At 37.1% G+C, this 14052-nt stretch overlaps 1 protein-coding gene across 1 annotated transcript in view; it reads right to left on the bottom strand.

The window, feature by feature from the left end:
* The window catches only part of KIF18A (kinesin family member 18A), a 79399-nt gene that overhangs the window by 5874 nt on the left and 59473 nt on the right, over nt 1-14052 (bottom strand). The window contains exons 14-15 of the mRNA XM_081098829.1: nt 2885-3326; nt 1885-1992 (exon numbers count right to left, since the gene is read on the bottom strand). Coding sequence (XP_080954955.1) covers nt 1885-1992; nt 2885-3326 — 550 coding nt within the window. The remainder of the gene's footprint in view (nt 1-1884; nt 1993-2884; nt 3327-14052) is intronic.

Below are 14052 nucleotides of genomic sequence, written 5' to 3'. Positions count from 1 at the left end.
AGATCTTACACTCTTTTCCCCACAACCACATGTCAAAATAAAAGGGAGAGTAAGTCAGACCCATTTTAAAATACAACTCTCTCATCACTGCATTTAATGTTGCAGGATATAAAGATTATATAAAATGGACTTCATGTCATGTAACTCAGTATATTTACAATTTTTTCCTTGCCTTTGATTTTTAACTATTTTACTTCTATGTACATAGGAATATTTTTCTTTATATGTGTGCTGCTTGTGGTTTGCAATGGTTCTTGAATCTGTGAATTATCTTTTGTCAGTTATGGAAAATTATTAGTCAACATACTCTCAAATACTAGTTTCCACCATTCTTATTCTCATTTCTTTCTGGCACTTAAAATACTGATGTTCCTTATTTCATTTTCCTTGTGTCCTAAATTTTTCCTTGTGCTCCATTTTTCTTTCAGTTTTCTCTATATTTTCTATCTTTTTATCCTTTTGTACATAGATTGGGCTTTTTTTCCTATCAATCTATCTTCTGGTTCAATCAACTCTCTTCTGCTGTGCCTAATCTGTTAAAATAGTTTATTGAGTTCTTAATTTCAGTAATTATATTTATTCAGTTCTAGAGTATACATTTGATTCATTTTAATAGAATATAGTTCTTTGGAAGATATCATCTATTTTGTTCAACATTTGGTTAATCACAGTTAAAATTTTAAAGTTCCCTATCTGATCATCTTAATATCTGCATCACTACGGATCACTGCCTCTCTAATTTTACTTCTCTTGATTTTCAGTCATTTGGTCCTGGTGTCTCCTGGCATACTTTGTAATTTTTGCTCAAGTATTAAACATGGTGTATGAAAAACCATAATTTTCTTCTGGCAAGCAAGCAGAATAGATCACCTTGATCTGAAAAGGGACTGAGCTGGTGTAAGGTCTGTTTTAGGCTTTCAAGAATGGGTCTATTTCCAGTTTTTCTTACTCGTGGACCACAGGCCTTCAGGGATCTCAAATAAAATTCTGGCGTCTAACAGCTCTTTCTCCATGATGACTCTGAAACAAGAATTCTCGTGTCCTAGTCCCTTAATAATGTCCAAACTCTGCTTAATATGAGTCTCTTAGCAGCTACCTTCAGCTTGGTTTCCTGAACTCTTACTCCACAAAGTTCAGAATTTGGCAAATAAATATCTGGAGGGCAGAATCTACACACAATGATTCTGAGTCCCCAGGGAGTGAGATGGCTGATAATCTGCAGGCTCCCATTCTATGCTTGGCCTCCACATAATGCCACACATTGTTAAGTGCTAAAAGGAAAGGAGGCAGAGAGGGTCAGGCTCTCTACAGCTTATTTTCCTTTTCTCTGGGATCTGAAACACTCAAATCCTGGCTGCCTTGGTTATTCTTCACTGCCAGTCAAGCAGCTACTAGTTGTATTTTATTAACTTTCATAATGTTTTTTTGATGGGTAGCTTGGAACGATACAAGCTACAGTGCCATAGCCAGAAACAGAAGTCTCTACTCACTACATTTCAGTTATATATTAAAACCCATTAAAATAATGTAATTTTAGAACATAATAAATTCAGTACTGTCTAAAAGGAATAATACCAAATGAATAAAAATTGCACCAAAAGTTAAAATTAAATGACATTTTTGAAGGCCAGATACTTTAAATTTATTTTTAATAATGTGAAACATGGAATACTTTATGCAAATGTCAAGTGAAATACTTGGCTTTATCAAGATCTCCCTTTGATAATATAAATCCAGTGTCACATTCAGAGCAATTTATTATATGTATGCTTAAGTATGAATTAACAGTTTAATTATAAGAAATAAAAAAGAACTGCAGGAAACAAAGGATAAACTTGATCTTATGTAAATATGAAGTCTGAGCCAGCTCCTGTTTAATCGTACCTTGTTAATTTCCGTTTCCTTTTGGCAGCAGCGGTCATCGCCATGTAGGATGGTACTATGCTTTGTACAGGCAGAGGATGTTTCGCTGAGAATGAGGAAGGGGCAAGCCTGTATATCAACAAAAAATAAAAAGCAATTTTGATTTGTACTATGGAGTAGGGCCATCCACTTACGTAACTGGAATACTATTTCATATTAATATATAGAGCAGTGGTTCTCAACCTTCCTAATGCTGTGACCATTTAATACAGTTCCTCATGTTGTGGTGACCCCCAACCATAAAATTATTTTCATTGCTACTTCATAACTGTAATTTTGCTACTGTTATGAATCATAAATATCTGATATGCAAGATGTATTTTCATTGTTACAAATTGAACACAATTAAAGCATAGTGATTAGTCACAAAAACAATATGTAATTATGTATGTGTTTTCCGATGGTCTTGGGCGACCCCTGTGAAAGGTTGAGAGTCGCTGATATAGAGGAAAGCATTATACTATAAAATTTCCCTTGCTTATTCTGGGATTTTCTTTTCTCACTTTTACACCATAGACAGAGATTTCTGCATTCTGAACAGCAGAGAAAGGTGAAGGTGCATTCTCCCCATATTTACTAGATTAGTTGTGATAATAACAGATGAAATGAGAAGGATATGTCTGCTTGGATGACATGTAGTCAACCATACCTTAGACGAAAGACTATTTCAAAATACGCTGAGGTTTGCTAAAGATCAACAGAAATTGTGAAATTTCCTGTATTGAAGATATTAGTGGATAATAACCAGCATAGTAATCTTCATGATTTTGGAATGAAGAACAAACTACATATATATGTTAAGGTCTCTTCAAGCCTAAAGAGGGTCAATCAATTTAAGATAGCAAATTTAAAACTGACATATGAAATACACTTCAAATATAGCTAAAGGGGAAGAAAAAGCTAATAGTTTAAAGGCTACCAAAAAAAAGGACAAAAGTTGACAAGTACTCTTTTTCTATACCTTTGTACAATGTTATTGTTTGATACCGACTGTTGCTCAGGTAATGTGCTGTTCAATCTCCCGGTGTCTTCACATATAGTAAACATCGAGTCCAAATCCTCCTGTCTATATTCTTTTCTCCTGATAACAGGTAGATCTACTTCAGATGACATTTTCAGAGAATTCTCACTGTATATATTTGAGCCGGTGGCCTGAACACTCGTAGTACAAGATGATGGTTTTAATAAGGTCACTGTAGATGGATTTTGCAAAGGTTTTCTGCAGTCTTCTGGGGTATACACAATAGGCTGAAGTTCTTTGCTGAAAGAATCATTGAGCTGTATATTTTCAGACAGTGCAGACTTCTGGGTAGGTTCTGTTTTCAAGGGAGAAGACATTAGTTTTCTTCGAGTTCTTTTTTGTGAAGGAATGTTAAGCAGATTAGATTCACTTGAAGATGTGCCTGTTCAACAAAATTAAAAAGAATCTCAATAATGTTGCCTAAATATTTTTTTTATATATATATTTTATTGATTTTTTTAGAGAGAGGAAGGGAGAGGGATAGAGAGTCAGAAACATCGATATGAGAGAGAAACATCGATCAGCTGCTTCCTGCGCACCTCCCACTGGGGATGTGCCTGCAACCAAGGTACATGCCTTGACCGGAACCGAACCCGAAACACTTGAGTCCGCAGGCCGATGCTCTGTCCACTGAGCCAAACCAGCCAGGGTGCCTAAATAGTTTTTTAAATTAAATTTATTAGGGTGACACTGATTAATAAGATTATATAGGTTTCAAGTGTATACGTTTTTATGACATATCATCTGTATATTGCATTGTGTAAAGTTTTCCAATAATCATATTAGTTAAAAAAATAAAACCAAGACCTAGCTGGGTGGCTCAGATGGTTGGAGTATTGTCCCATATACCAAAAGGTTACAGGTTCGATTCCCAGTCAGGTCATGTACAGAGGCAACTAATAGATGCTTCTCTCTCTCTCTCTCTCTCTCTCTAATCAATAAAGACATATCCTTGTGAGGATTAAAAATGAAACAAAACACCAATAATAAAGCACATTTTCTGCCAAATTATAAAAATTTGAAAGAAAATAAATAAGTTGGAAAGGAAAAAAAAATCAGTTATTACTAATAACTTTATAAAGAGATTCTATTACAGTCAATAAATAACATATGGCTAATATAAATATTATTTCATAGATATAGCTATCTTGAAATACTGAATAATCATGAAAACAAATTTGCAACTAATTTCAATAAAATTCACAAGCAATATCCAGCTTTCATGTTTGATTAAGGTTTAAGACAACAATAAAGCATGCAACATTTTTAGGCATTGCATATTATAACTTGTTCTATGTAAAATATCACCAGTTTATTACTAATTGAGTGAATGTCTAGTCTAAAGTAAAGAAGACAAAACAACAATGAGGTACCATCTCACACCTGTCAGACTGGCTATCATCAACAAATCAACAAACGACAAGTGCTGGAGAAGATGTGGAGAAAAAGGAACACTTGTGCACTGCTGGTGGGAATGCAGACTGGTGCAGCCACTATGGAAGACAGTATGGAGTTTCCTCAAAAAACTTCAAATGGAACTCCCATTTGACCCTGTGATCCCACTCCTAGGAATATATCCCAAGAAACCAGAAACACCAATCAGAAAGGATATATGCACCCCTATGTTCATAGCAGCACAATTCACCATAGCTAAGATCTGGAAACAGCCTAAGTGCCCATCAGTAGATGAATGGATTAGAAAACTGTGGTACATCTACACGATGGAATACTATGCTGCTCTAAAAAGGAAGGAACTCTTACCATTTGCAACGTCATGGAGGAACTGGAGAGCATTATGCTAAGTGAAATAAGCCAGTCAATGAAGGAAAAATACCACATGATCTCACTCATTCATGGATAATAGAGACCATTATAAACTTTTGAACAATAATAGATACAGAGGCAGAGCTGCCTCAAACAGATTGTCAAACTGCAGCGGGAAGGCCGGGGAGGGTTGGGGGGCAGGAGGTAGGGGGGTAAGAAATCAACCAAAGGACTTGTATGCATGCATATAAGCATAACCAGTGGACATAAGACATTGGGGGATAGGGGAGGCTAGGGGACTGTCTAGGGCGGGGGGATAAAATGGACACATATGTAATACCCTTTGTAATACTTTAAGCAATAAATTAAAAAAATAAAAATAAATAAATAAATAAAAAGAAATTAAGTTTGATGAAATTTAAAGGAAAGGTTTTTGAACATAGGAAATAATGATAAAACAAGGAGCTAGAGAGAAAAAAAAAATAAAGTAAAGAAGAGAATGGCAATAACCAATGATATCCAAGGTGAATGAAAGAATTGTATCTGTAACTACACCACATAGTAATTAATTAAGCATTCTGGTGGCTTATTTCCTGTATCATAATAATTTAAAGGCTTGCAAAAATTAGATTAATACCAAAGATAAATAAGCCTAATTTGAAGAATTCAGAGTACTCTTATTTGACCTCTATCCCTCTGTAAAAGCAAGCCTCCCAAATGCCAGAAAGTACCAAGTTTAATAAACTTTTCTAGGCCCTAATCCTACAACTTCTGTAGCTTTTCAAAATGATTTCCCTACTACCTACCTCTCCAGTATGTGTTACCTTCTGTTTCCTCCATCCAGTAAATGTATACATTTCCCCAGGGATACGTACTCGATCCTCTAGTTTTCTTATTCTGTACTCCCTTATTTCTAATTACCCCCTGCCACTACCTTCTCAGTCACCTGGGTCTCAAATAACAAGATTTTTTTATAACCTTTTTCCTTGCATTTTCCAGCCTCCACCAATCCCACCGCTATTACACTTACATATAATTCTGACCCCGTGATTCTTCTAATTAAGCACTTATAGTAATATTTAAACAGAAATATCATATACAGAGATTTTTAGTAGGAGAATTCTTGTTTATTGGTCCAAAATTAAGAGACAAATTGTTTTGTTTAAACTCAGGTGTAAAGTCCCATCATACTAGACATGCTTTAATATTTAAGTACATAAACACCTCTCAAGCACCTTTTTTTAAATGTATAGAGTAATAACATGGTTACATACATAACAAAAAATTGATCAGCTGCAGTGTGCTTATATATTGTATTTCTTAACTATTTTTTCTGCTCTGCCTATTTCATTCTGGTGAACTTCATGGTGCCACATGAAGTAACTTTGCAGTGTATTGTCCAGGGAAGAAACTATAACGTGCACTTCTGCCCATGTTTTCAAATCATGCAGCAAAATTCTCAATTGATGTTATATTTGCTTTATTATATAATATTAACACTGAAAACTGAATGAAATTAGTATGATATAGTATTTCAATAAAGCAATTCAAACTTCCAACCAAGTTAGAAAATATACTTATAGCAATCACCAACAGTACATGCATTATTCTTTTTAAGTTAGTTGACAATAAGCTCTGCTATGGCTAGGTTGACAATTACCCTCTAGGAAATACAATTTAAAAACAGGAAGAAAAATATGATCCCCGTTCTACTAAGAAATTTTACTTTTCTGAGAACTAGATAAATGAGATCCAGATCTTAAAATAATTTTCCACTACCTTTAACATGACATTTGTCAAATTTTCCATTACCAGATATTTTTATACTAATGCTGCAGTATAAAGACAGTTACTTTTCTCCACTGTGCTGCTACCACCAATTTGGTGGCTATTAATAGCTGGAAGATTAACTTCTTTTCCCATGAGAGGCAGCAGGGGTATATAGAGGATAGAAAACTATAGTGAGGATAGAGAACTGAATTGGGAGTCAGGAGACTTGGATTCTATTTCTGGCTTTACCAACAACTCACTGAGTGACCTTGGGCAACTCACTTAAGCAGTGTGGGCATTAATACCCCCCTAAAAAAAGGAGACACTACCTTTTTACATACAGAGAATTTTCTAGGATTAGTAAATATCTATAAAATACTTAGGGTTCAAAGAAAGGCTCTAGAAATATAAACATGCTTCAACTGTTAGAATTACTACTTCACAGGGAAGTCGTCACTGACTTTCCAGTATTCCTTCAATAGCTAAAACTCACAGTTAAAAATTATTTAAAACAATGTCTCACTTTGAGTTCATTGGATATCCAGTTTATCAAGGCTGATGATAAATTGTACTATAAACCAAAGGTACTGTTAAAGCAGGCACATGTGTTATTTAACATAAAACACAATGAAACATGAAATCCCAAGGGATGAGGATCACCCAGAGTCACTATTTGCTTCCATATATCTAGAGAGGGAGAATCTATGGAGTGGCGCTGGGCATGTTTCCATGACGGTGGACCATTCTTTCCTATAGCTTGTAAAGAGCGTGAACAAGGGGGGTCTGCCATGGGACACTGAAGAATTATCTACTTGTTCTCTGGGATAATGTAAATGTACACCCAATATCAAATTTTGTTATCATCAGACTGAGTAGTAATTGTCAGTGAGAGCAATAGTAATGCTATAATGATATATCTTTAGCTATAATTCTGCTTTCCTGGCAGGAGATAACTTGAAGGAGAAACATGGAGATGGGTAGTTAATGTGGATTCAAATACCACTGTTTTACTGGACCTGGAAGAAATGCTACAGACATACAGCATGTATAAAATACAAATCCACACAGTTCCTTAATTTTTATCTTCTCAGATATTTAATACAAATAAAATAACAAAAAGAGAACAGAAAATAGATGGTCAATCAGGATGGTAGGCTGACTGTTGCTAAGAAAGATTCAGGAGATAACCAGAGTCCAAACAAGATTTAAAGATGTAAATTCAAACTGAACAGTAAATCCACTGTGACTCCACTTATCCATGAAAATGAAAAGAACACAATCAACAACTGATATTTCACTTTGAATATAATTTATAAAGTGTAATAAATCATTATTCTTCTCTAGCTAGTTAGGTAATGGAGCACTTTAAGTGGGTATAGCAAGCTGGAGAGCGCTGGGCACTATACATTTTACTGTACATTTTAATAAACTGCAAGAACCATCTAATATGCTAGCTCAAAGTCTATAAAAGAGATTTGCTGTATTTTTCCATAGAGGATATACAGTAACTTTCCAGAAGAGCAGGCGTGGGGCAGTTGTAGTTTCCCTTGATGCAGCTTGGGAAAATACTATCTAACAAGATTCTGTAATTCTTGTGTCTGTAACGTGGAAACGATAAAGGAGGAACCTGGAAGCTGATTATAATGCCTTTAAATGCGAAAAGAAATCATGTAGTTACAACTTTCAGAACAAGGGAGTCCAAGAGATGACTCTTTTGTTCTCAAAGTGCAAAATGACTTTGTTGAGCTGTAGGGAAAGAGAGAAGGCTGGTGTGACTGAGGTGCGGTGAGTTCAAGGGAGAGAAGAAAGGAGAGGCAGCCATGCAGTGTTAGGGTTTATGGACAAGATGAGGGCTTGGATTTATCCCAAATGCAAAGGGTTATTTGTGGAAGGTTTTAAGAATGAATACGATCTGATTTATGTTTTTAAAAAGATTGCTCTGCTTATTGTGTGGGGAACAGACTATGAATGGGCAAGAGAGAAAACAGGGGAATCAGTAACAAGGCTATTGCTATAGCTCGGGCAAGAACTAACGAGAGCTTGGGTTAGTGAGGCAGCAGTAGTAATGAAGAGAGGTGGAAAGGGTGCTTTAATAAAAAACTATATAAAGTAAATCCAGAACATATCCAATGACATACACATATGTGAGTAGTGGCCTAACGATCAGGAACAAAGAAGAAAATTCACACAAAGGAGTAGTGTGTATTAATTTTACACAACATAAACAACAGAAATTGACCACGTTCCGTGAAACCATGAGCCATTTCCACATGCAGAATTACAAAAAAGTTCTAAAGGTCCTAAATGTCATTTCCTTAAAATTGGCATTCTCATTACTGAAACCCGTTCCCCACCCCAACTCAATAGGCTTGAGGTCCTGTCCTCTACTGAGAAGCTCTGATTTAAGTAAATACAGGTGTCTTGGAATCTGCTTTCTTCCCTCTAGTTTAGATGCTCATGGACTTGAGGCAGCAGATACCCTTTGGGGTTTGAGGATATGATTTCTTATTTGGGTGTGTTTACCATAATAGGACAGGGAAAAGGTAAGAAGAGTATGGGTAGTAGAAAATGGTCCCAGAATAAGGGTGGCAGATAAAAGGTAATGAAAATGGACTTTAGCTCCTAGGAAGTTGTGAGGGGAAGTGTGAGGGGAAGATTTAAGTTAATACATTCTCTGAAAATTCATCTCTAGACATCTTCAAACAACTGAAACAGATTATCTCCCATTCCAGACATAGAAATACTATGACTTCATATACAGGAACTGATTGCTCCACTCATAAAACCTTGTAATTATTTCATTCAATTCCTTAAAAAGGAATCAACACATTTTAATGTATATACAGTGAAGCCTGAAAATGAAATATGTGGTTCTGTAATGATAAAATACTATTTGATTTACATAGTATTAGAACCTTTTCTTTTTTATAGGGGAGGATAATAGGCACTGAATACCTGAAGAATTTCTCACTAGAAGAACTAGCATTTGGTTGGCTTCATCTTATTTGTTTTGCTTTAGAAACAAAAGGGATATTAAGGTAAACTATGAAAAAGACAACCAATTTTAGCCAAGATAGTAACCTGAGTAGAGGCATTTGGCTCCCCTTCCAGATTCCCTTTTATTTTTATTTTATTTTTTTTTAAATATATTTTATTGATTTTTTACAGAGAGGAAGGGAGAGAGATAGAGAGTTAGAAACATCGATGAGAGAGAAACATCGATCAGCTGCCTCCTGCACATCTTCTACTGGGGATATGCCTGCAACCCAGGTACATGCCCTTGACCGGAATCGAACCTGGGACCTTTCAGTCCGCAGGCCGACGCTCTATCCACTGAGCCAAACCGGTTTCGGCCCAGATTCCCTTTTAAATGACCATATAATAGATATAGGAGAAAGCCTGCCCTTATGTTGGTAATAAGAGAAGAGTATCATTTGCATATCCAACAACTTTATAAAAGACTAGACTGCAGGGGTCCTCAAACTACGGGACGCGGGCCACATGTGGCCCACCAAAAACATTTATCCGGCCTGCCAGGTGTTTTTGCCACCGCTGTGTGCATAGGAATTTATTCATAGTTTTTTTAAAACTATAGTCCGGCCCTCCAATGGTCTGAGGGACAGTGAAATGGCCCCCTGCTTAAAAAGTTTGAGGACCCCTGGACTAGAGGCTCGATGCACGAATTTGTGCACGGGTGGGGTCCCTCGCAGTGCCTGTGGGGATCGAGCCAAAATCCGCAGTCCAATGCCGCCTGCCACTCCTGCCTGCTGCTCCCACTCATCCCAGCCCTGCTGTGCTTGTTGCAGCTCGCACCTAGTCAGTCCCCATAGGGAGAGCCCTGCATCTGGCACCTGTCCTGAGGTGGAGGGGTGGGCCGGGATGCAATTGGCCTTCTGGGCAGGCAATAAGATGCCCTTGCTGGCCCAGGTTCTGGATCCATCCTGTTGACGTTGGCGTTGGCGCTAGTTGTCAGGAGCCATCTGGCAGCCACTTTTATATTGTTTCTTCTTTGTGGAGTGTCTTGGGAGGGGAAGTGGCCGCAGTGCCCAAGGCCGACTTGCAGGAGGTCAGCGGTGCTGTCGGGATCATGCCAGTGGCACTGGTCCATTGGTGCCTGGCCAGTTCTCTGGAGATTGGAACTGAAGGACTTCTGAGGGAGGGAGTGGCTGCCGCTGGGCTGGTGGGCCACTGAGACAAATGGGTTGGTCAGCTGAACAGTGCTCCTGCTGTGGGAGTGCACTGACTACCAGGGGGCAGCTCCCATGTTGAGCGTCTGGCCCCTGGTGGTCAGTGTGTATCATAGTGACCGGTCATTCGGTTGCTTAGGCTTTTATATATGTAGATATTGTGTACCTAGAACTGGAAAAAGAAATGCGTGGAGAATAACTTACAGTATTTCTCCATTTCATCCTTTAAGTGGGACCCCTGGGAGTTAAGTAAAAGACACCTGCAGAATGTTACTAAAGTCCCTTAAATTAGGAACAGGGATGGGGAGTAGGTGCAGTAAAGGAGAAAGGGGGAGACAAAGCTATGGGATACAGCAAAACGTCAATATCTGAATATTAGCAGCAGCACAAAGAGGCCAGAGATTCAGTCCCACCCCAGTTGTCTTAGTGTTGAAAGGAACACTGAACAGAAAGTGCCCAATACTGTGTGCCTCATTCCCAGCATTGGTGGCCACACCACACACAGATAAAAACCTTTTGGACAAAGAGCTAATTTCTAGCTGGGACTACTTGTGGCTATAGTTCCTTTTCTACTTTCCCTGGACTGTTAGATCTATGAAAAGAAAAGCATTTCCCCCTATTTCTGAACCTTAATCTTGACTTGATTATCAACAAGTAATAGGCAAAAGTATACTTATAAGCAGCACAGAGTAAACTCACTGGATCAATTAAAGGATAACATAAGAGAATGACAGAACTGGTATAGAGACTCAGGCTAGAATTTCTAATAATCCAGATGCCACATTCTTCACCAATCCACAATGTCAAGTCCCTACCATAGAGAAATTAAATCAATTTTAAGACAATGGTTAAATAAAACATGGAGCATTCACAATTACACTGTTATTTCAAGCCATATTTTATAGATTTGATGATATAGGGAAATGTTCATTAAATGAAGTAGTATACAAAGTTAATATCCAGCATGATGCCAATTTTGAAAAAATAAAAAAGGCACCAAAAACAAATCAAAGCATACACATACAGACCTTGCAAGCCTGCAAACAAAAACAAAAAAAAACAAAACGGAGAGCGCGGGGAGCGGGGGAGGGTGGTGAGCAGTAGTCACAGAAAACAGAGCAGAAGTAAATATGGCAATCCATTAAAATATAAGCATAGGTTATGGCTGAAAAAAGTCTGAGTAATTTTATATTCTGTTTTTAAAAAACATTTTAATAGGGGTGGGAGAAAGGAAGCCCCTGGCTTTTTAAAGCCACAGAAAATTCCTAGGAATTGAAGGTATAAGGTTGTTATGAAAGCACAGGGTGGAGCTAAATTTGAAGAATTGGTTGAAAGTCTATAGAAGAAAGTAGTTGGGTTCCCCTGACCACATTAGCATCACCTATACTTCCAAGTGACTACTCTTTCATCACTCTTTTAAAAGACATAACGTTTTACCTTCTGGAAAGGTTGCCTTGTGGCCAACACACATCGCTGACACTAGGGGGATTAAGTAATTTCTCAGTAATGAATGTATACAGATTTTTCTCCTACTTCTCTAAAATACCGGTAACTGTGCTTACATATCCCCTAAATGGGAAATCAAAGGGTTCTTTTTAGATAAACCATAACAATAAAAAAGACTGGCATTGTTAGGTTTCCCCTAAACTATTTTTTTGGAGCTATATATACAAATCACAATCAGAGTCGCTAGATATTTGACGGGATTTCTTTCTATGTGATAACCAGAACTTCTAATTACACATAGGAAAAAAATAAAGGAAACAAAGGTTCTTAAAAATTTTAAATATGAAGGGAAAAAATAAAAAATAAAGGTTTTAAGATAAAGTTGAGGACTCCTCTCCCAGAAAGAACAAGAGATACCAGAAGTCAAAAAATAGAAATAGAGGATGAATCCAGGAGATCCAACATCATATTAATAAGTGTTCCAAAGAATAGAAAGAAGGGAAAAAAGTATGTATGTATGCATTTGTATGTAAGTATGTATATGGGCATAAATACATATATGAAAATTTCTCGGAGTAAAAAGATAAAGGTTTCCAGAGAGAAAGGCCCACAGATTTTAGTTTATTCTAATGAATTAAAAAAGACCAACACCAAAGCATATCGTTGTGACATTTCAGAATACTAAGGATAAAGGAAAGATCCCCAAGTCTTCCTGGGAGAAAAAGTCACATGCATATTCACTCTTATATGATGAATAAAAACAGCATAACAGTTAAGAGCAACACTTGAATCTAGAAGTTAATGAAGCAATGTGTTCTCAGTACTTAGAAAGCAAACACTACACACAGAAACCTTAAAGCTGTACAGGAAAGAGACTTTAACACTTCGTAGCTCAATAGGGAACAAGATTCACTCGAATACACTCTAGAGATTTACTTAAAACAAGGTGAAAGACATTTTGGCAAGATGGGGTAAGAGAGGAAATGTATATGTAATATAATAAATCTTTTCCAAAGTAAAAAATAAGTAGATGTATAAAATTGGAAAAAGACAAACAGAATTAGCAGTATAAATTTGAAACCCAGAAATTAAGAGAAAAAATTAGAAGAAACAGTTAAAAGGAGACTCAGAATTGGGAATTCTATACAATAAAAGCATAGTATGCAAATTGTCCCCTCCACCAGGAGTTCGACCAGGGGGCGGGGCTGGCCAGGGGAAGGGAGGGAGGCCCCAGCTGGCAGCGGCAAGGGACAGTACCAGTGTACATTTTGTGCACTGAGCCTCTAGTGAGTAATAATAGGTCAAGGAATACTTCCATAATTACAGTATTGCTAGCTTTCTAAATTATATATAGGCATTACTTTCTTAAAAAAATATAAACTAAGTTTTTAAAGGAGGTAGAGGTGGAGAGAGAAAAGAGGGGATAAGACAGAGGATGAGGATAAAGACAGATATTTACATACATGATAAAAAATTAATCAAATGTTGGGATTATACAGGAAAAAACAAAACAAAAACCCCAGACCAAAATAGATTTCTTGTTTACTCTGGGATAGCTAGATCAACTAGCCAAAATTATAGTTTTACATTCAAAAGTCTAACTGAAACATGCAAGCAAGTAACATGAAATGAAATAGGCAAGCCAGCAGAAGAGCTGAGATAATCTAAGCCTGTAGCAGTTCTCAACCTGTGGGTCGCGACCATCGGAAAACACATATAGCATATCAGATATTTACATTACGATTCATAACAGTAGCAAGATTACAGTTATGAAGTAGCAATGAAAATAATTTTATGGTCGGGGGTCACCACAACATGAGGAACTGTATTAAAGGGTCGTGGCATTAGGAAGGTTGAGAACCACTGGAGGCCTCTGGAAGGTGGAGAAAATCTTTTCTTTATTTAGCCCCACTTTCCACTGGCTTACCACCTCACCTCACT

Source organism: Myotis nattereri, assembly GCF_964212035.1.
Source record: "Myotis nattereri genome assembly, chromosome: 9".
NCBI lineage: Eukaryota > Metazoa > Chordata > Mammalia > Chiroptera > Vespertilionidae > Myotis > Myotis nattereri.
This window is presented reverse-complemented; position numbering and strand designations above follow the sequence as displayed.